General features: G+C 37.4%; 1 protein-coding gene across 6 annotated transcripts in view; it reads left to right on the top strand.

The window, feature by feature from the left end:
- LOC135472515 (MICAL-like protein 1) overlaps positions 1–23627 on the top strand; it is a 42307-nt gene that overhangs the window by 5504 nt on the left and 13176 nt on the right. For 4 of the 6 annotated variants that reach the window (XR_010444535.1, XM_064752084.1, XM_064752076.1 and 1 more), the window contains exons 1-3: positions 1389–1501; positions 16647–16875; positions 19813–19861. Coding sequence is in view for 5 of the 6 variants with exons in the window: in XM_064752084.1 (XP_064608154.1) it covers positions 16727–16875; positions 19813–19861 (198 nt within the window). In the remaining variant the exon portion in view is untranslated. Of the gene's footprint in view, positions 1–1388; positions 1502–12700; positions 12783–16646; positions 16876–19812; positions 19862–23627 lie in introns of those variants that run through there. The other 2 variants (XM_064752068.1, XM_064752059.1) reach the window with 2 other exon arrangements.

The raw sequence follows: 23627 nt of genomic DNA, 5'->3' as shown, positions 1-23627 counted from the left end.
GACTTAGCCCAGTGCTGGTCAGCCATGGTCACTCAGATGTCATAGGAGAAACCAGAAAACACAAGCGATTGTTGACAAGGGGTTGCGGCACAGCAGTCTGCTGTGCACACAGCCCTGGACCACTTTGAAGCCTGGCTAGCGCAGAGCTGAAGGAAGATTTGTCCAAGTCAACAGTCTGGAATCCAGCCACCCCTTGTTTCAGAACGGTCTTCACCACAGGCTTCCCATTCCAACGTGTGCGGCAGATGCTGCCCTGTTCACACTTCAAGACATTTTAATCCAAACCAGTCTCCCTTGCCTGAGATTTGTTAGGCTTCTGAAGTCACCAGACAGTTGTCCAGTGTGAAGTCAGAAAATTGTCAGGTAGGAACTTCTGTCAGCTCTGATATTCTGGTTCTTCAGGAATTTCGTCAGATATGATGCATGTGTATAAAATCTTTTGACAGTAGGGTGGTCATTTGACACTGTACCATAGCTATAATAACCTGTAGATGCATGTAAATATAGCAAAGCTGTTATTCCAGATACTCCAATTTTACCTGTAAAAATAAAAATCAGTATACTTGTAAGAAAAGTTTGGAGGCTAATCTTGATTTCTAACATCTTTACATTGAGAATTAGATGGTGTTTTAAAACTACGACCTGACTTTCACGTACATACAAATTAACACAGCTGTTAATTCAGGTAGTCTATCTTTATCTGTAAAAATAAAAATTAGTTTACCCTTTGAAGGGCTTATCTTAACCTTATTACCTAATCTTTTCTCAGGCTGACATTAAGCCTCAGCTTAAGCACTTGTGTTTTCACCTGTCTTCTTCAAGTAGAATTAAGGGGATTAACAAGTTGCTCAGGAATAGAGCTGCAGGAGCCTAAACTAACCAAAGCTAGTCCAAGTTTGTGTAATCTGTTACCTTAAATCAACAAGACATTTGTTTAGACATACAACATGTAAATAATAAATGTAGATTGTAGATCATGTAGCAGCTGGGAAGAGCTTTCCAAAAATGGGTTTCTGTGTTGTTTTTTGGCAACAAACATAAGAAGTTCATATGCTAGTAAAGTCATCAATTCATATTTTACATTTAATCAGAGATGTTAGCATGGTTTGTAAATCTTGATAAAATCGGCAGGTGAAATCACTACAAATGTCTGTATGCTGTGTGTGGGTGTGCTGTGGAGTAGGCCGCTGCATTCAGATGACAAAAATACCCCCATCCTCCCTATCAGTCAGCTTACAATAATGGCCTGGCCCATATTTTAGCCTTTATGATACAGAACATTTCATTGAGAATGAATTAAGGGGGCCTGATCATGAATACCAACAGAGTTCCTGTCCAATGATTACCCCCATGTGTGTAAGAAAGAGACTATATTACAGGGTTACAGAGGAAGAGGCACTGACTAACATTTCAGTCCGCGTGACTCTTAGCTGTTTACTGATAATGTACTTCAGTCCTTTCTGAGATCTTGGAGGAAGTGGGAGGAAAAGTTGTCAGCAAGGTAAATACATGTTGTGGTTGACCAAGACTTTCTGATGGGATGTATGGCATTGTAGGAGCTTAGTTTTGCTAACCAGAGACAGAGTTTATTGTTACCATGATTGAGGAAATGAATTATAATACTAGGTAGTCTAACTGACAGAAGAAAACAGCTTCATGTAATTGGGTGTTTGTTGTGTCCTAGCTCTGTGGGTCACAGGGGGTTGCCCCACCCACCTGTGGGGGCATTCATTTGTCTGCTGTCCTTACCACTTACAGAGAAAAACATTGACATAAGACTGGCAGCCCTTAGTATGCTGTCCCTAGAAGGCTTGTGTCAGAGGAGCACCTGCTGGGTGAAGACTACTGAATGCAGTTCCCACAGTCTGTTAGTACTGACCTTGTGCAAGTACATGACCTAGCAGTGCTTGATTCATCAGGATATACACACACTGGTGTATATATCGTATACATAGAGGTTACATGATTATCCATCGTGCAAAGTTTACAAGACCAGTGTAATTTATGTACATAGGAGACAGTGCTGAACTAAGGTAATTTTAAAATTTTGTAATTTTTTGAGGACAAGTATTCATGTACTAACTTAACATGAAAAATTTACCCTTCCTGTGTAAACACGTGCATGCTTACTAGCCAGAATCTTAAGGAAATTGAGATTCCAAAAAAATTCTGATTCTAGTTATATAATCATATAGATTTTTTATTATAAATATTGTTCTTCAAGGGTTTAAGATTTAATGGAAGAGGGGCACTTGACTGTAATATTAGAAAATTCCTGTGTTGGTGTATGATAGGAAATGTTGGTCATGAGCTGATGGGGTTTGATTGCAGAAAGTTTATGGGAACTTGTGGCCCTTCAAATAAGCTTTATGTTAATGTAAGTAATTATACATAATCTGATCTCCTAATTAGTGACAAATCAACAGTTAGCTAAGAAAATAATTACAACAACAGGAAATTGTGATAATGCATGAGTTGTTGGTACAATTATAACTTAATAGTGCAGGAAGGACATCTTTGTCATGGGAATATAGTGAAAAATACTGATGGCTAGCAGCTATAGGCCTCTAATGTAAACTCTCTAGAACGATGCTGCTAATTTACAAAGTGTTGACGTCCAAACTTAACATCCAGAGGTTCGCTCCTAATACCACCTCCTAATAGCACATATGTCGTAAGTTACAGAAGTATAAATAATTACAAGGTTGTGTAATATTACATTAAAGAAAAAATGAATCTGAATGTCCACATAAATTAGCAGAAAGTCATACAGCCATCCTGATTCTGGGCACAGGGTTCTTTTATGTGTTGAAAAACCATCAGTTCATTACCTGAAAACATAATGTAAAAACATTTTATCTTCTCCTGGGGGATGCTGTAAAAACATGACATGCAGGGTCAGCTTCTTAATTTGTTCACCACTTTGAGGCCTGTTACTTAAATGAGCTAAACTCAAGCAATTGTTAAAATAAATCTAATATTGTGGTAATTATATGACTCAGTTAATAACAACGATATTGATCACAACGAATAGTCAGTGTTAAAACACACAGTGTCAACATCAATATATTCGAAATACACAGTTTTCTTTTTTTCCCCTGTGCCCTGGTTTGATTTGGGCATGTATTATGTGTCTATGACAAATTGCTTGCATGTGACCCTGACAGGTTTCACTGGGTTTACATAACATGAACTTTGTGGAGTTCAGCGCCCAGTATGAGTTACAATATTAGATACCACGTTGATGTAATCGTATATGCTGTTCTTACTGAGGTAATGGTCCTGTGACATACCTGGCTGCTCGGTGTCTTTTTATATAGGTTTGGTACATGTATATGGGCATGCATGCTGATTCTCTTATATTGTACCTGATCGAATTGCCAGAATATTTTTTCACTCGATCTGGTGACAGCATTTTACCAAACAAAGTCTCTGACCTATGTACATGGATTACTGTCTTACAGTGGTTATCAGAATGGTATTATTTTCTCGGGGAAATCACACTATTTTATAGCATTCATGTCCAGCACATCTGATAAATTCAGCAATGCTACATTTGTGGAGAATGCTATCTAATGTTTGACCTCTAAAACCTACCAGTGTACTCGAGTAAATAACCCAAAGTTTATCATGTGTTCTCCATGAAATGGAAAGGATTTATCTTGAGTTAAGATGCAGTGACTTTGTTTGAGAAAGCTTGTATACGCAGACGACATAAATGAAGGTTTAATGTTTGTAAACATTCAGCTGTTTGTTTTGGACTATTGCTGAGTGAAGCAGGCTTTTACTGTGTATTTTATAGAAAAGGTCAAGGTTTTGTTTGCATATTTAATTAGGGCCTGCTTCTTAAAGTGTTTGTTTATAACAGACAACAAACACAATTTATGATGCAGGTAAACACATTGGCTGTGTGGTGATGTTTGTCAGCTGTGTTGGATCTCTGGTTTCCAAGGTAAATGTTGGCCTGGGAAATTAACAGCTCTTCACACTGACACTTGACATTGTCTGCTTATCTATATTTACATCCTTTACTCCTGAATGCCATAATTTATGTGTACTTTTATGTGGTGGCATCTAATTGTCACTATAGCAAAATCGGCACACTTCTTGTACTCCATGCTGGCAAATGGGCTTTTGTTCACATGTGTCTTGAAGTGGTTTAAAACCAACCAATTGACATGATATAGTTATGCACAAAATATTTTGCCACTGAACCACACGTACCATTGGCTTACAGACATCAGGACTTTGCCAATAAAACCGTTTGTGAACTTCCTGCCAGGAATCACATGTAGGTTGAAAACTGCTTTATTATGAAATTATCCAACTTATTGGGAGGTTTATAATTTGTCTTTGATAAATGTTGTCATAAATGCTCTTTCCTATGCTGAATCCCTGGCATGCCATCAGCAACACAAGGTTAAAACTGACCCTAAGTTTGAGCAAATGTCAACACTTATCTTAATCCAGCATCACAAGAACATTGGAATTACCCTGGACAGTCACAATGTAAATGTAAGCCCAATGATTATGTCGAACATATAATAACACTGTGGAGAAATGTATGAATAAAACAGTAATAGCCTTTTAGTGGTGTGAAAGTGTACGTGACGTGGAATAACTGACCATGCGGTGTAGGACATGGATGAACATGCTGTAGGGTGTAAATGTGCCGAGTGCTGTACAACAGCCAGGAATACTCCGGAACAATAGGCTTACCAGTCAGCAGCACCAGTATGATTCTGATATCAATACCAGTGTTGGCTCTGGAGAGAACAGCTCTCCCTGTACACATTGTTAAAATCATAGACTTTGGGGAATGATTTCGCATCCTCTCGTGCAAAGTGGGAAGATAGCCTCATGATAGTGGGAAGTTCTTGCTTTATTTTGTCCAAATCTCTACTGCCATGTAAAATCATTTCTGTTGTGTCATTTTTCTTGTATTAAATTGGATTGCCTCATTCCAGTAATAAATAAAAGCATTTCCCAAAATATCATGTATTACTGACTCAGAACTGTTCAGATTTCATTACAATATTATATCTTGAAATTTTAGGCATGCATGACAACATCCATTTCAAACATTCATACATTAAAGTGGACTATAAATGTTTACCTAGCTGTCATCTGTCCCCAATGTGTGTGACTGTGTCAAGTTGAGCTAGGTGCACTGTCTGTTTTCCACCCATTATCACACAAGGGTTGTGATGTTGGAACATTGCTGTAAACGGGAATTTGCAAGTCACATGGCCTGTCTGGCCCGGAAAAGCCATAGTGAACCTCAGGTCTTGTGACAGTGTGTCACAGTACCTTGGCAATTGAATGGGTGCTGCGAGCTAGGGTCTGTCAGCTAACTCTATTTCTGCATGTGTATACTGTGATCATGTCCTGGTTTGGGTGATGTGTGTGATGACTCTATACTATAACCATGTGCAGACCTACTGGCAGGTTGAGAGTCATCCCTGATCGTGGGACCCTCCACCACCTCCTCCCACCACTCTCCTGTTTACACTGTGTCTTTGTTACCCACTTAAAAACACACACAACTATTGCTAAAAATATTCAAGAACATACTATTTAGGGCAGCAGTGGTAGTTAATGTTCAGAGAGACACATATAAGCAATATTTGAACAATATAGTTCATGGGATGCCATGTTGTATTGAAGAAAGTGACAAGGTGATGATAACAAAGTCAGGTTACAGCTAACAGATTTCATTGCAAGGTACATGTAGTTTTTCCATAAAAGATGTTTATGTATATACTACATGTATTTAAATGTTAGCTTTGGTAGAATAAATCTGTCTATACATGTAGTTTGTTCAACTGTGTATAGGGGAGCATCCATGATACTTGTGTATACAGGTTTAGCCAGAAAGGTGTCTGTCATAGACACACTGTACAACATTTTTACAACAGCAGTATTGTAGAGATAGTGAAAACATGATGGAAGGAAACTGGAATAGAGACACATTGATTTCAAATTCTGGCTAAATCTATGTAAGTGGGTCATGCGTTACACATGTATATACTTGTTTGTATGTGTAGAGTCATGTACATGTAGATATACGGTTATGAAGATATAGTGGTTGTGTAAAATTGCTGAATAAGATCAAGGCTACACCTTTACAAATACATGTATAAAGTATTTACATATACATAAACAGCTGCAGCAAAAGGCAGGTTAATTGTTTACACATTCATACCTGCTGTATAAGTATTGCATCAATGCATCCTGTTAAAGGAGGGTGTTATTACCTGTCAGAATGACCTCTGTGTACATGTAGCTAACATTACAGGTGAGTGATGCACAGCTGTAGTCATGCCCATATATAGTGCAGATATCATTTACATGGTACTCACAAACGTAAATGACCAGATTTCATGATAGCTGGCTACTTTAATGTAATAAACAGATAGTAAAACGAAAAGAAGGTGGCTTTTTTAAATTGAAAGGGTTTGTTTTGATGGTTCTGGTCTAATAATTTGCAAACAATGCTCATCTTAGGAGGACATACACATTTGTGACATGGCCACAGATATGTGAGTAAATACTTGTACATATACAGTGTATGCTACTAGACTACAGTATACATGTACATGTTAGACATTGTGTGCCTTCATACTATAAATACATGTGTGTTGGTATTACAGAACAGTGGGGAACACACCTAATTAGATATTACATACAGAAGATTTGTTAAATGTAGCATTTACAACAAAACGAAACCATTATATGGTTGATGTGCTTTCAAGGGCATAAAGTAAACAGTGGGTAGATGGAAGGAGTGAGTGAGTGCTTGGGGTTTAACGTCGTACTCAACAATTTTTCAGTCATATGACGACGAAGGAATCCTTAGGGTGCATGCACATGTAATGTGCCTCCTTGTTGCAGAACAGATTTCCACCGCTCTTTTATTTAGTGCTGCTTCACTGAGACGACTTACCGAAGGCAAGTAAGCCGCACCGCCCGAGCCATTATACTGATACGGGTCAACCAGTCGTTGCACTATCCCCTTCATGCTGAAGGCCAAACGAGGAAGTTACAACTTCCTCTTTTAAAGTCTTAGGTGTGACTCGATCAAGGATTGATCCTGGATCTACCGGTCCCGAAGCGGACACTCTACCTAGATGGAAGGAAGTCAATGTAGTACACATAGGGTGAACATTGTGAAGTGTAACACTTGATAAGTGAGGAAAATTCCTTCAGAGCTCTTGTTCACTTATAATGGCAGGTGGTAGTGACATGACGTACAGTACACAATATACAGCATGTGCAGTAATGTTTTCTCTACGTACACAATGTGTATTGATCACCGCGACATTCACTACCTCATACCACAGGAGTAGGGCATAAGGTATGTACACTATATTAGGGAGAGGTGTGTATGAGAACTACACAGTAGGTCTTTGTGAAGAGTTTGGGTATGCCTAGAGAGGGGATGGACAGCTCTTTACCTGCAAGTACAGCTAATGAAACACCTGAATGAAATCATGGGTCTGGGCAGGTCAAGTGGATCATATCTGTTATGATTCACACCTGTACACTGCATACCTGTGCATGTTTCATGTGCAGGGTTATAGCATGTTGAAAGTGGAAATACAATTATGATTTATACATGTAAAAATGTGTCTGATTTCTCACAGGTTTTCACCAGGTTTGACATTACTTGCCCAGTTCTGATGTCTAAACCTTTGTCTCCACACTGACAGTGTGCCCTTTTCAGGGTGTCCAGGGTGGTCAGTGGCTAAAGTGACCAACCAAAGGGCTAACATGTGGATATGATAAGGGAGGTACCTTGGCCAAGTTGATTGAGTACAATCAGGGAGTGGTATATGTACAGGCGTCTCCCCCATCTGTTGCCCACTGGTATGGCGCAGACAGAGGTAGCTTAGGCTGCTTGTGGCAGGAGCTTGGTGACTGTTGTACATTGTTTATGTGTAGACTGTGTATGTGTACATGTACATATGTCAATCTATGTACATGTGCCTCACTCTCTATCATAGTCTGTCACCTGGCCTGCTGTTGACAAGGTAAGCTTTACCTGTGCATGTACATATATGTGTGCAAAAGTTCCCAAATAGCAACATGTCATCTTTTCTCACATTCGATTTTAAAATTCATGATAGTTTATAATATTCTGTTATTTACTGGTCACTACGTTTATGTGCATTTCATGTCTTCCACAGAAAGTGTTGTTACAAACAGCATGGATTGAATTAGCATATGGTTCTTCACTGCAAGTGCTCAATTAGGAAATGTGTAATTAGACATTTGACTTCAGTCCTTTGAATATGTAATTATAAAGTCATAATTTTTTCTGTATATATTTAACCCTAATGTTTAATTGCATTTTTATTTAGACCTTAAATGAACATGTAAGTACAGGTATTACATGTCTATTATGAACATCACTGAAGTAGTGTGTTCGAATCAAGGTGTTGCTCTCTTGGCTGCAGGTTTTAGTACCTTTGTCATGCACGCAGTGAAAATAGGTGGTTTACATCGGGAAATCACAAACCTGACAGCTGTCATATACATGTAGGTGAAAAATGTAGGTAGCATTATAAAACATTAGTCAAATGTTGCATAGGCCGAAAAATTGTCCTCAAAAGGTAAGCTTTTAAAGGCAAATATGGATCATAAAGTATATCGGTTGAAGATGAAAGTTATATTTTTCCAGTTGATGTAAACCTTCTGAACACACCTCAACACACTAACATGTCAATCAGAGGAATTCTCAGAATCACACAAAGTCAGGAAGTTAGTCATGGATGAAACTTTAGGTCAAGTACAGCCAGTAGATACAGTGAATACATCGTGAACACAGGTCATTTACGTATGTCATGTAAACAGAGCTTGATCAGTATTAATTTGACTGACAGAGGCTTTATGTTCCCTATTGATCTCTATGTGACCTGTAGAGTGACATTTGTGTTTTATAAAGCTCTCATCAGCAGCATATGTTTACATTAGGATTGTACATGTTACAAGAGTTCCTGGTCTGAGTCAAAGCTCTGATCTGTGTGATGAGGTCAAGCCATAGACTTGATGTGACACAGGTACCAATGCAAAGTTTTTGGTACAGACCCGTTTTCTGCTGGGTTCATCCTGTGCATTGTGTTAAAATAAAGTTGCTTGTTTTGACATGATTTTTAATGTCATTGTTCACAGGAGTCCATACTGTTTGTAGTGTGTGTGAGGAAACCCATGACACTTATTTGATTTCATGATGAATTTAAGATGATTTGTTATGAGCATTTAATTTTACTGGACAGAGCCTTCATAGCAATTTGCTCTTTTATACTTGATGATAATCAGTGTAGACCACAGTATTTTGTAGCAAATGATTGGATTTTAGAGGTAGGATGGAAGCTTTGAGCTTTGTTTTCAATTTCATTGACCATTGGTACAGCAATATGGTCAAGTAATTTGCACGCTTGACTTCAGTACAGATCTCTTGTTGTGCAGATTAAAACCCATATGTTCTGTCATTTGGTTTTGATTGTAGAGAACTGTTCATTATCTCTGCATGTGCTCTCAATTCGAGGCATGGCCATACTGAGATGTTCTACATGTCCAGCTATAATACATCTATCAACAAATAGGCGGATGCCCATACTGTGAAAATATATATCTGCATAGCTTGAGATAGAAGAATAGCAAATAAATGAAATATTTAACAGCTGTTCTATATTGCAGACTCTCTTGTTCACCATGTACATATTGGAACTGTGTTTAAGTTTGGAGATGTTTCCCTGCATGTGCCCCATATCATCACCAAACAGGAAACAGTGTAGGTTTTATCCTGTTATAAATAACAGGGGTCAAAATATTCCTAAAACTCAGGTTTTCATATACATGTACAGGTATACATGTATATCCAGGCAAGTAATTACTTTGTTATTTTTTAACTCTGGTGACAAGACCATTATTTGCGTGGGCTTCACACTGAAATCTGGTGAAGTTAATATTTAAATAAGCATACATGTATTTCTGGAAAAAAAAAAAAAACAGTAATTGTTAAAGTCAACAGCTTTGCTTCTCGTGTGAAATTCCCTACATTCCATAATAAACTACTTGTAAGTGAAATTTCACAGAGTTATAACAAAGAACTTTATTAGTGTTGGGACTTGAGGCCTCAGGGCAGCCACCAGCTGAGGAATGACATTGTATTAACCCCTGGGCAATCAGGCTCTGTAACCTTGTGACTGGGAACACAGCCCAAAAACATGGACATGTTCTCTTAAGTTTGCCTCTCTGTGTTAGCAGACTGGCTAACTGAAGACATACAATACCTCTTTACCACCTGAAGGCATGTCATTGTTATAACCCTTTGAATCAGACACTGATAGTTTTCTGCATGATTTAATCTGAACTCACAGTTGTAGACAGTGTTCTTTGCTGTGTGTTGTGGAAGTAGCGTGAAAACTCACTCAAATGTACAGATATTGTAATGCATTGAGATTTCACAATTTACCCATTAGAGAGGAAATTTGATTTAATATGTAAAACACAAATTGCTTTATTCGATGCTATTTTGGTTTAATGGCATCATCGATCAGTGTATTATGGTTCACTGAAGTGCATAGATTTGCATAGAGATATGCTGTGTTTTTGAAGTCTCTAAACCGCATATTACACATCAGAAACTTCAAATATATAAAATTAATATACTTATATGCTGAACATAGATAGAACAATATGCACTTTAGGTTTAGTACTGAAAAATTTTCAAATTTTTTTGCATTTTGATACTGTTGCAAAAGATTACATACATTGTAATCAATGTGTGTAAATATATAGAGAAATCGAAGCTATATGAGAGTTGACTGACTCATGCAATATTTAAGCTGTGATGTGTATATTATGCGTGAAGGTCCAAGGAATGTGTAGAATTAATACCTTTCTCTGGCATAAGTTCTTTTATACATGCAGGGTGCTATAAAATAAAGATTATCAGATTATGAAAGGTGTAATTTCAAGAAAATAGGCAGTTTTTTTCCAGTTTTGCATTTAAGGCCCCTGGTATTATTGACTGACAGTAGCCATGGGTCTAATCTGATCGAAAAGAATTCATGTGTAAGTAGTGATAACAAACACTCATCAAATCTTGAATAACATATGCTAACGGCTATTTTTGTCGCGAGTTGCATAAAGCTTGTAATAAAGATAAAAGCATAAATTAAGTTAAAATGTGAATTTTGGGTGTAGTTTTGCATTTTTAATCAGGGACGGAAGTCACTGAGTTAATATGTTTGTTGTAAATGATATGTAGGTCATCATCAGATTAAATCAGTTTACTTTAAGAATAGTGGTAGGCTAAAGTCTATTAAAAGAACATTGATGTCATGATAAAAGCATATATCCATTTACCCTAGCACATGTACTACATTATTTGTTGTGTCATTAAGTACAGTGCAACAACTCAGTGTATTTTATTACAAATAAGTTTTTTTATTTTTATTCATGTGGATCTCTGATCAATTGAGATTGTCGATGGACAGATAGAATTGATTCGAGCAACAGTTTATTGTCTGGTGAAGAAAAACATCCGTTTGAACATGCTCACATTTATTGCTCAAGGTTGTGGTAGCCTGACATCGGGTAAAAACCACAAAATGATGCTCGATGGTAAAAAATGGATTTCATTTTGGGTGAGGTGCCATATATTGAAGGTATTAATTTGCATTTCACTGCTCATTTCTGCCCGAGCTGACCTCACCGTGTTTTTGGTGAACCGGATCTTAGGTGTGACAAATCTGGACAAATCTGGACGTCTGGCAGATTTACCTGGCTATCTCCAGGTGAAGTGACTTGTTCACACTACTCATATCAAATTAATCTGGACATCTGAACTCATTCTCAAATATCAGGTTTTAATGATAACAAAATGCCTCAAGTGTGTATATGTAATTGACAACAATACAGACTGTTTCTGCAGAAGGAATTAATAATTTACTTCATGCATTATCCCTATTCACTAATAAAGAATTCATGTAAATTTAAACTCACATTATAGTTTTAGGGTAAATATCTGATACTGTGTAAAATGCAATGGATTAGTTTTATATAAGTCTTCTCAAGAGTGGAAGATATGTTATCTTTGAGCAATTAATAGGTATATCGTGTCACGAAATATACAAAAGATGAATTTTGTTGAAACTTGTAGAAATTCTTTTTCCTAGGGAAATTACAAGGGAATGAAAGGATATTCAGCACTATAGCTCATGGCTATTTATTAAGACGGCTTCATATCTCCTAAGCCGCAGAAAGCGGCTATGAATCTTTCTGGAAAGATTTCTCAACAAATTCAGTTTCTATTGGTAAGTGATACTGTCAGAGTTTTGGTATTTGGGGGCTCATCTGGAAATTCCCTGATAGTAACTGGGTAATATACACCCCCACCCCCACCCCCACCCCCCTTCCTGAGGATCGGATGGTACAGGTATATGGTCTTTATGTCAGCTAGCTGTGTTTATGTCAACCACTCCATGACTCATCGAGGCAGTCGGCCTGCTGATAGGCCGTCTATTAGTGCATTTTAAGGACTTGTGGGTTGTCACAGCTGAGCGAATCTCTGATTCCCTTATGTACATATGTAAATAGGCTATACTGACAGAGGAATGTACACTACACGGACGTTTATATGTAACAGTGGAGCTGACTGGCCAGTTAACCAGTATAACAGGCTCCCCATCACGAACACACTTACCTGTGTGAGATAAGACAGTGCCCCTAGCCTACAGCTGATGGTCAGGTCTTTTCTCATATCTGAACAGGTAAGAGCTTGACACTGATTACATGTAGAGAATAAGTCATTTGAGTCAAGTGTATATTAGTATCTGTGCATTGGGCTTCTGATGTTAAAAGTAAAGAAAAAAATACAATGGTTTCAGTTTCTTAATAGGGTCGTATTATATTTGTGATAGTACATGTACATGAAGATATAATTCCATTTACTCTGTATAACTGGCTAATTTCCTTTCCCTTGATTTGAGACAAATTGTCTTCATTAACCCAGTGTATTATCAGGAAAATCTAGTTTACCTGGTTAAATCTGTCACCTTAACGATGTTACTATTCTGAAGTGAATTTGCTCAAGCTCCCTGTATTATAAATGATGCAGGTTTAAACATGTAGTCAGGCTCAGCCTAATCACCCAGCTATCCATTTTCACAGTATTGGCAGTCACTTCATGACTGAAAAGTAATTAATATAGTATGTGGCATGTAACACACTCTGTATTTCATTTGATTCTTTGTTGTTATAATCTTGTACTCAAGAATAATTCACCTTTTCAGAAGCAGTTAGTTTGATAGCTGGAATAAAACTTGAGTGCCTGGAGTAAACCACCAACATTAAGCAAAGTAGTGACAGACTTCATCATGTCTGTAACCTTGATATGTTGTAACATAATTCATGTTTAGCTTTTTTAAATCACTATTTCATTGAGATGCATGTACAGTTTGTGTATACTTTACCTGTGAAAACATTTCTATTTGTGGACATTCATTCTGACAGTAACTTTAGCTGGACAGGTACTACAAACAAGACACCTACATGTACGCCCATGTACATGTATATATCATGTATGCTAAATGCTGCCTGACAAGAACATTCATCAATTATGTTCCACTAATTCCCTGTGTAAAAATTCTTTTTTCACCGATGTAGACTTGAGGCAGTGATAAAAACAGCATCGATTAACTGTGAATCAGTGGCCTGTTTTTCATTCTGACAGGGCTGATTAACAGTTATACATGCACAGAGTACATGTGCACACAGCTATATGCAGAAAGCTGTTTGAAGTCATATGCAGAACACTAATGTATGCATTAGGATTCAGCAGAATGCTAATATGGACCCAAAATTCAGAAAGCAGGCCTGGTAGTTGTCAATAGCTGTGGTAATTAGGAATGTTTTAAATCATGCCTATAGCAGGCTGGGTGTTACTTGTGGCAAACAGCAGCCTGTAGGCAGGTGGCACAGCGTACATACATGCATGCTTGTTTGACGCTAAGTTTTGACGCTCCTTCATCTGAGTTTGGGTTCATTTTTATGTTTTCTTCTCCTTTACTTATGTGAAAGCAGTTGATTAGGTAGACATTTGATTAAAATTGTATAGTACATGGATGCACAATTATGAGGTAAAAAAATAATAAAAATACAGAAATATATTGTATTTGCCTCCCCCCCCAAAAAAAAAAGACGGAAGAAAAACAATTTATTGCAATGCTTGTGTTTATGCTTGTGCCAACACTAAGCCCAACTAAATTCCAGATCTACACTTAGATCAGTGTCTTAATAATGTTGCAAAAACAAAAGATTAAGTAAATTACAGACACAAAAGACAACCTTGAAATGTTACTTGATTCGGGATTCAAGATTCACCATTAAATCATTTTGATGATCTACTTTAATGAATAAACAGTCAAAACAGTCAGGGTTATTTGAAAGCACAATTGAACACAAAAACTTGTCAGTTGATGCAGAATGATGTAGAGACGCACAGGCCTAAGTTTGATTAAATCTGATACAATACCTTTTATAGTTATCAGGCACTCAGGTGTTCATAGGGCCAGGTATATTCATTTGCTTATTGACAGTCTACCTGGCTGTATATATATATATATATATATGTATATATATATATATATTTTATCTGTGTATCAAAACCATTTCACAGCTTAATATGCCTGTAATCTATTGTCATGCATCATTAGAGAGGTGTCTGATAAGCTCTCATTGAGCTGAGTTGACAACATACCTTCATGTCTAAATGAAACTGTTTACCAATAAAAAGGGATCATCCAGCCTCTCCAGTTAAAGATTTATAAGAGAATCAATTATCAGTTACTGGGAAAAAAATCTGATGTCTATTTTTAAAGAAATTGTGACGTTGGTTTCATGAGCTATCAAGATGTCAGCTGATCAGGTATAAATCAGGTACCGTTCTTTGATCTAATCAAATCTAAATGGTCCCATAATGGGTTTCATACCTCCCCTGCACTGCTGTCTCCTTCTTTGGACTCTTAAATATATGTTAGTGTGGACTTAGTCCCGGTATAGATTTTTTTGGGCCAGAGATAAATGCATGTCTCTAAATATTTCTTTACTTAATATTTAGGCTGTCTGTCTGTCCAAAACGGTTCTGGGTTGTTTTTTTGCTGTTTTGGGTTATTTGTCTAGATATTCGTGTCTGCTGTTTTATGACTATTTTAATCAAATATTGAAAATTTTAGACAAATATGCAATATTTTCCTTGTTTTTTTTAAAGCCCTAGCACTCTAAGTACCTTCCCATGTGGATTTATATGTGCAAATAAGATATTACTCATCAAGGCCTATATAAGTACTGATCAAGTTTTTCTACACCTTCATAGCCAGGTAACTTGGTGCAGACCTGGCATGAGTGGCAGAATACGTGCATATATATGTGGCTATTATTATGTATAACATTAATGGTTTTTCTGTTGCCTGATCAGTTACACAAGCTGGTAGTGTAGGACAGGTCCACAGTTAAAACCATTCCTGTGTTCTGTGAATCCCTGAAGCCACATTGGGTACTGTAGAGCCTGTTTGAACAAAACGGAAATGATCTAACTGAAATGATTAGTGCTATTGATCTGTCAGACGGAAGTTAGGTCAGATAGGCACAGAAAGCTTCTGGCAGTGTTTGATCAACATGTACCTGTCTGTGAACTGTGGTCATTCGTCTGTCAGAATACCCCACAGGTATAATGTGAGTTATGTTCCTGGTGATTGTGTGGCTAATAAGTATTGTTTGTCACCTCTGGCTTGTTGCACCGGAGAGCAGTTTTGTGTTAGGTAAATAATTAGGTGTCGCAGGTGAGCAAATAAACGTCTCTCCTGTAGCTGGACCTGTGATGATGGTATGTATGTACCTCTGTGAAGCTAGGTGATAACTTGTCTAGCTATCAGCATCCCAGGTATGTACTGTACAGGAGAATTAGCTTCAGGTACAGTATGATGTTCTCAGCTTATGAAGGACAGGTGCCTAGTTTTCATTAGCACCAGCTGTATAGGCCCCTCAGGTAATTACCTGACTGACATGATATATGCTGGCTGATTTGAGTTTGCGGCTCTTATTGCTGGGACAGCTAAGCTCAAATACGTAATTTTGTTAGACTGTGGTTTATGAAAACTGCATAGAGATCGGTATCTATGGTAGCACTCTTTGAAAGATTTATGACCAGTAGTTGAGGAGTTTCCTGTGAGCTTTTCAGTGAGTATAGATTTCTTGGGCATTGTTGTGGAAAGATAACATAGGTAATTGTAAAATACCTATGCAGGTAAATATGGCATGCAGGTCTTTGGTGCATTTTCGTGTGTTAAAGTATACATGCATGTGTGGATGAGAGCCCCACACAGATGCATGCAGTGCATTGCAGTTGCCTGTGACAGTGTTACCTGTACATAACAAGGTTTTAGGTGCTCTTACAGGTGTAAATAGTCTGCTTTACGTCGTCGAAAGTACACACATGTGTGTGCCAGTGGACTTGATATGGGATACAGTCATGTGTTATGCTGTTCCACTGTACTCATGAAGGTTTAGTATGATAATTTATAACATTTCATTTAAAATATTTTTTAAACATTCGTTTTCTCTCTGGTTTTTTCTAGGTGTCCATCGATATACCTGATCTTGCCTGATACTTGATAGGCAGAAAACAAAGAAAAGTTACAACACACCCCAGGTAACCATGGCGATGTCAAAGATCAAAGCTCTGCAGACCTGGTGCAAGAGGACATTGGAGGGGTACAGGGATGTGAACATCACAGATATGACCACCTCCTGGAGAAATGGACTGGCCTTCTGTGCCATGATACACAAGTTCAGACCAGATCTCATGTGAGTCCAATCACCAGTACACAGTTCTGTTACCATAGAAATGTAGAGGCAAAGTTACAGCACTCTATCAAACCTATATTGTAGAACTGACATATGCTTTTTCGACTTCAGGTATTAGTGTAGTGGAAAAATTGCAATTTACCATGTTACCATGGAAATTTAGAAACAAGTCATGTGAACAAATTTTTTTATATTTAATACCGGTTGGAGACAAAAAATTGCAGTTGCGCGACCTCTTAAGCTTTCATTGATCCGGTAGTTGCCATGGAAACTTATATAAACATTATTTGAACTTTTGTCAAAATGGCAGCATAGCATGTAAACCTGACAAGTTGATTGATTCGTGCAGAGATCAAAAGAGCATTTGGGCTAATCCAGTGTAAAACACACATTAGCTACATGAATACTTAAAGAGTACAATACTCCTTCTGTTCCACTCTTCACAATGGCTGTAGTTACACACCAACAGAAACCTCTTACTTCTATTGTTTACGTTTACAAAAAGAGTCTTTCTGCAAGAAAACCTCTTCACTGAAAAACAAAGATCAACAACTTCAAGTATCGACAGGTCTAGGTTCAGGTGAAAATTCTTAGAATATTTGTATCCTTGATGCATCCTGTGTCATTGTTTTGGTGAAAAATCTCATTTACCTGCATCAACTGGTATGACTTTCACCAAAATTAACCGTAATATTTACATTTTGCATTACTCTTAAAGCATATTTATACACATCTTAAAATTCTTCGTTTTCTAACTTGCATATTGATCTGCAGAAGATGACCAAACAAACAAATTTTAAGATTAATCAGTTGCTTATTCAGAGACTATAGTTAAGAGTGTTGCATTGTTGTTTCTAAGGCTACCTGTGAAAATGTATACACACATGGGACATTGATTAAGATTGTAAGTAAGACCAGGTGTGTGTAAGCTAGGACTAAAAGAGTAATGATTGGGACAAGGTGTCCAGTCTCCACTGGTTTCCTCTCCACAGTCGTGTGTGGTAAGGTACATGTACATGTATAACCTGAGGTCTTATGGGGTTATGCATCCACACATAGACATACTTACCCCACCTCCACCAAGTCCACCTCAGTACCGAAAAACCACGTGAACAGAACACACTGTCCCCATATGAGACATGCCATGTGGTTTATGAGTTCATAAAAATTCCATCAGTTGGGGAAATACTGGATATAGACTTCACCAGAAAACCTGTGTAGGAAATGCTCCAAACTGTTCCACTATACACAGGATATGGATTTTTTTGCTGTTTATTTACCACAAATATGTTCATCGAGATTTTTGGGTAAAGTGCACTTTTTTAAATTGCATTGTTGTGTATTGTGGGACATTTTAGACAGGTTTTAAAAGTTCTGATTTTTTATGAAATGTGTGGGAAAAAATAGAAGCATTTTTGGCAGAAAAACAAAGAAACTGTAGAAATTTGCTTATTATCCATATAGATATGCAGCTTAATGGATGTTAATGAGAATTGAAAACAAAAACATCATTAACACATTCTCAGTGATAACTATGCACATGAGCATACAACACACATACACCACATGGCTGTATTCTAATGATGTATTCTATCCTAGCTTGTGTTGTACATGTATAGTTATGTTGTACTTGTATTGTTGTGCTGTACATGTATAGTTGTGTTGTACATGTACATGTATAGTGTGTTGTACATGTATAGTTGTGCTGTACATGTATAGTGTTGCTGTACATGTATAGTTGTCCAAGTACACTTAATTACTTTGAGGCTTGCCTTACATAGAAAAAAGGACATAGTTTTTAAACTTCTCAGCTGATCCTTGATGATTCACCTGCGTTTAAATGTGGGCTATGTTGTTGAGCTGTGTTATACCCAGGTGAAGCCCTTCCCTGTGGCCAGTCAGTTAGCAGCTCTCCATCAGTACCCACCCCACATCTGGCACAAACCTAGCCATTGTTTTCTGGCTACATGTCGTGACTTTTGCTGTGAAGTTGGACGCCACTTTAGACTGAATGTATACAGTGCCCAGATCTTGTCAGCTAATGGTGACAGATCTTTTAAGACTTACTCCAGCTGTAGTGTGTTGAGGCAAAAAGTATAGATTTTAGGAAAGCAGATACATTTGGAAAGAACTAGTGCATGAACCAGTTTGTATATTCGTGCACAATTAATTACATATACATTTACAAGTAGCTACGTCCATTTTGATCAGGAAGTGTATTTTTTTGGCTGATCTGGGGTTAAATTCTGGACTAAAGACGAGGAAGCTGGATGTGTCTGCAGTGTCATGTAATAATATAAATATTAATATAATTCAGTAATATTATCACTCCCACCGTGCAGTGCATGTGACAGGAAATGTTTGTGTATTGTTAACTTTACTCAGTTGTTTAGTGAAATGTGCTGACCTGTATACCAAGATTGGTGGTCCCACAGCTCACATAACCGACACATACTATAGACATAGACATATAGAAACCTGAGGTGTTTAAAAATTCTGAAGAAAATCAAAAAGAACTTATCAGCCAAGTGTTCTGAAATGTCATCATGGAATGAGTATTCATTCTATACCTACGTTTATATATGCACATATGTTTACCTTTTTATTCATGAGTTATCCTTTACTTTTCTTTTACTAAATTGTGCATGTATGCATGTAGATGAGATTTCTGTGTACAAATGATGCTTACTTCGTGTTCATAAGAATGAATTTTACGCAGAACTGTTGTGAGATTATTACATGTTGGTAGCACCTGTTCCTGCATTTCCTTTTTATGTAGCCCATTTTCCATTATCGTGGTAAGATAGTTATATTTACGTGTGAGTGTTGTCCGCTTTACCTTTTAATAACCTTGAGAGATCTAATTCCATTTGTATACCCATCTACTTCAGTGATATGAGTCACTCATTTTGTTATTCGTGCTTTCTTTTATTGCAGAGACTATGATGCGCTTGATAAGGAAAACGTGTATGAGAACAACAAACTGGTAAGTGTGTGTATAATGGTAGAACACCTGACGGGTAAACTCGTCAGAACGGGTTCTGCTGTCCTTACTTTGTCTGCACCTGAACCTAGAGAACCCCTTGATTTGCAATATCACCTGTATAATTATTAAAACCAGGAGTGTTACTAGAGAAAAAACCCTAAGCTGAAAATATGTCAGAAACTTGAATGAACTCTACATGAACAGTTGTAGATGAGTTATTGCCTTATCTCTGACATATAAGTAATTCTTTCCAGTATTTTAGAATCACGTTGGGTGTTTATTTCTTTTCGTTTGATTCATTTCATTTTGTTTGTATAGAAATATAATTGTCACAGTTAAATCCCATTAAGTGAATTTTATTCAAAGTAATATGACCAATTTTTAGCTCATTGTTACAAAACAAGGCGAGGTATATCAAATGTGAGGTTGGTTTCAGTTTCTGGGTAAGCTTTTTGATACAGTTAGCTATTCCAACACTACATGAATCATCTGATCGACTTTAGTTTTAAACTGAAGCACTTTTTAGGAAGCTGCCAGACTTCTACAATCCTCTGTTTTGTTCACCTGTAATGATTACAGGTGGACATTATCAGTTCAGCCAGTAAATAGCATTCACACCTGTAATACTAATTATATTAAAAACTGAAGTCATCAGGTAGTTTCATGAAATATACTAAGCATTAAGTAGACCTTAGATAATGGCACTTCATATCTCTTCAACATACATTTCATTTAAGGCTTACCTAGGTAGGTGCACTTCTTGAAACAGGGGGGAAATTCCATAAAGCCATTTCTGACTTAAGTCAAAATTTCAAACCTTGTCACAATGCTTAGTTTTTTTTAATGGAATTGTGTTAAGATAACATTTACCAGTTGGTAAAAATTTTAGTTTCAAAAATAAGGCCTAAAATCATATTTTGACATAAATCAGAAATGGCTTTGTGCAGTTAAACCATCTTGTGCTGAGGCTGCTGACCTCATTTCCTAACTTTGTTGGAATATCATTTTTAAGTCCAAGTAACAGGTCTTTGGTATATAAAACAGATTTCCATGAGTCTTGAATTCTACAACTTTATGTTTATAAATCAGAAACATAAACTATGTCTGTGTAGTTGGGATGATTTACTCAGCTGTGACCTGTGAAAAGCGTAAAACATAACATGGGCAAGCAAACTGTTTATCTGAAAGTTAAGACGAAGAAACTAGTTCACCAATCCTAAAGAAATTCGGTTCAATGTCCTAGAATGTCAGGCTGTTAATAGATTTAGAATAGACCTGTCATTAAGGTATGTCTCATGCCTCAAGCTGCTCTTTGTTTCTGTTCTTCAAATCAACCTTGACAAAATTCCCACACTGTAAAACATTTACCCTGCATACATGTTAAACACTGAACAAAAGTTAAACCAAAGAGTTCCAATTTTATAAACTTAATGTTAACTGCAGCATTCTGTTTCTTTTGTTTGAAGTTAAAATTGGAGGCCCATTACAGGTACACCACATAAATTTCATTCAGTGACTCAGGTCCAAAAAATTGTTTCTCATATGACCACTATAATAACACAGCAAAGCTCACATGACCCTGAAGCAGGTGGCATCAAAGTTCTGAGGCTTACCCTGAATTCTTGTGCACAATTTGAGAATTAATTTGTTATTAACTGTGAACTGTGGGGGTGGAAGGTTTTCTGAAGCAAATTGCACCTTTTTTATTTTCTTTTTTTTTTTCTTTGCTGTGTTCCTCAAAGTGATTGTAGGAGAAGTAGCTAGTAATAATGATAACATGTTAAACACAGACATTGTATGCCAGCATAATGATATGAACTTAGCCTACAATATCTAAATTGTGGAATGGAATTTGGCACTTTGTGACAGCTTTAAGAAAAATGCATGTTTGATTCCTTTAATGGTGTGTTGTGAGCATATCAGTACACCTGTCTGTGTATTGTGTGTCTTATGGGGTAATGTGGTAAGTAACGTATCATTTAAAGTAATAAAATTTTCTTTGGGTTTGAATATTACACTGTGAGCAGGTTGTAACTAGCCAGTTTGTAAACACCTACAGCTTCGTCTAGTTTCCTTTTGTGAACAGAATAGCAAGTTATTGCTTTAATTTGGTTTTGGTTGTGTTTTGAAGAATATTTCACATCTAAGTTGGGGCCTCCGTGGCTCAGTTGGTTAGCGCGCTAGCACAGCGTAATGACCCAGGAGTCTCTCACCAATGCGGTCGCTGTGAGTTCAAGTCCAGCTCATGCTGGCTTCCTCTCTGGCCGTATGTGGGAAGGTCTGCCAGCAACCTGCAGATGGTTGTGGGTTTCCCCCGGGCTCTGCCCGGTTTCCGCCCACCATAATGCTGGCCGCCGTCGTATAAGTGAAATATTCTTGAGTACGGCGTAAAACACCAATCAAAAAAAAAAAAAAAAAAAAAATCACATCTAAGTTTAAAACTGAGCAGAGCCACAAACACAGGAAAAAAACGTCGCTTTTTGCCAGGGTTCTGACCAACTACTTCCTGGCTTATTTTTAACTGCAGCCAATAAATCACGTGACAACATAGGTCAGTGACCACTAGACTGTAGGGCAGTGGCATGAATAATTAGCCAGTAAGTGCTCTTGCATAGTTTAGGTATTATGCTGGCATGGTACTTTAAATGGGCAGTACTCCAATTGGATGCTGGCACCTGGGGGGATGTCTACATGTAGACAAAATGCAATTACATTTAAACTGAATTTTCATTCATGAGTTACATGTATCTTTCATAAATTGACCTGTTTATATTTTTTATTTAATTTTTTTTTCGCCAGATAGATGAGGTCAATGCCTTGCTTTGATGATATACATTCTTGATACATTGCTGTTCTTCATTTAGTTTATAAGTATTTTGAAACTAATCATATCTGTATAATTAGGCTCTGTACATGATGAATGTTTTTGTTTTCAATATCCTTAGGTCAGTCCGTATAGCTTTTGAGTCTGTTTGATTACAGTGTTGTTAATTTACCAGCTCGTTTACCTGGTCTGATTGATGGGGAATGAGCACTATGTTAATTAGGTTCAGCTTCAGCTCATCTCTTTGTTCTATCCTTCAATACTCCATCCAAAACAATGGGTAGATTCAGGTACTTTTGTTTTGTCCTATTAAATGCCTTGATTTCAACAAATATTTGCTTTTATGGGGCCACATTGAGTAGAATTGTGACCAGTCTTTCAGAAGAATGGTTATTAAAGTGCAACAGGTGTAGCTAGAGCAAAGTGTTATGTGCTTGTATAGAAGCTGTCATTCTGAGAAAAACCTTAATGGATTAATGGTTGTAAAAATTAATGCCTTATAATCTGCGTACAGTTCTGACTAAGTGGATATTTATGTTTCTGGCTTAATTTCCTAATTAAGCCAGTGTAAGTGTGTAAGTATTTGACCCCCACCTAAGAGGGGCCATTGTTATGGGGCACTGAGGATCGTGATGATGCCTAGGCCAGTTCTTAAGATGAGACCTATGTAACACATACCTGTGTGTCACTGAGAGATAAGGAGATGGGGGAGAGGCTAAGGTTTACTTGTCCTGGTTAAGAGCGCTGGCTGTCATGTAAGCCTGTGGCACACGTCTCCACACAGCCAGCTTATCCTCCCTAATGAACGACTCACACCTGTCCAGGCCTGATCTACCAGATAGAAAAACTTACACCCGGCTTAAACAAGTAATGCTGTGTGGATGAAGAAATTCATTAGTAAATACGGAGGAATGTAAAAGACAGGGAATGGAATGTGCAGTA

Source organism: Liolophura sinensis, chromosome 1 (genome assembly GCF_032854445.1).
Source record: "Liolophura sinensis isolate JHLJ2023 chromosome 1, CUHK_Ljap_v2, whole genome shotgun sequence".
NCBI lineage: Eukaryota > Metazoa > Mollusca > Polyplacophora > Chitonida > Chitonidae > Liolophura > Liolophura sinensis.
The sequence above is the reverse complement of the archived record's forward strand: the minus strand, read 5'-3'. Positions and strand labels throughout refer to the sequence as shown.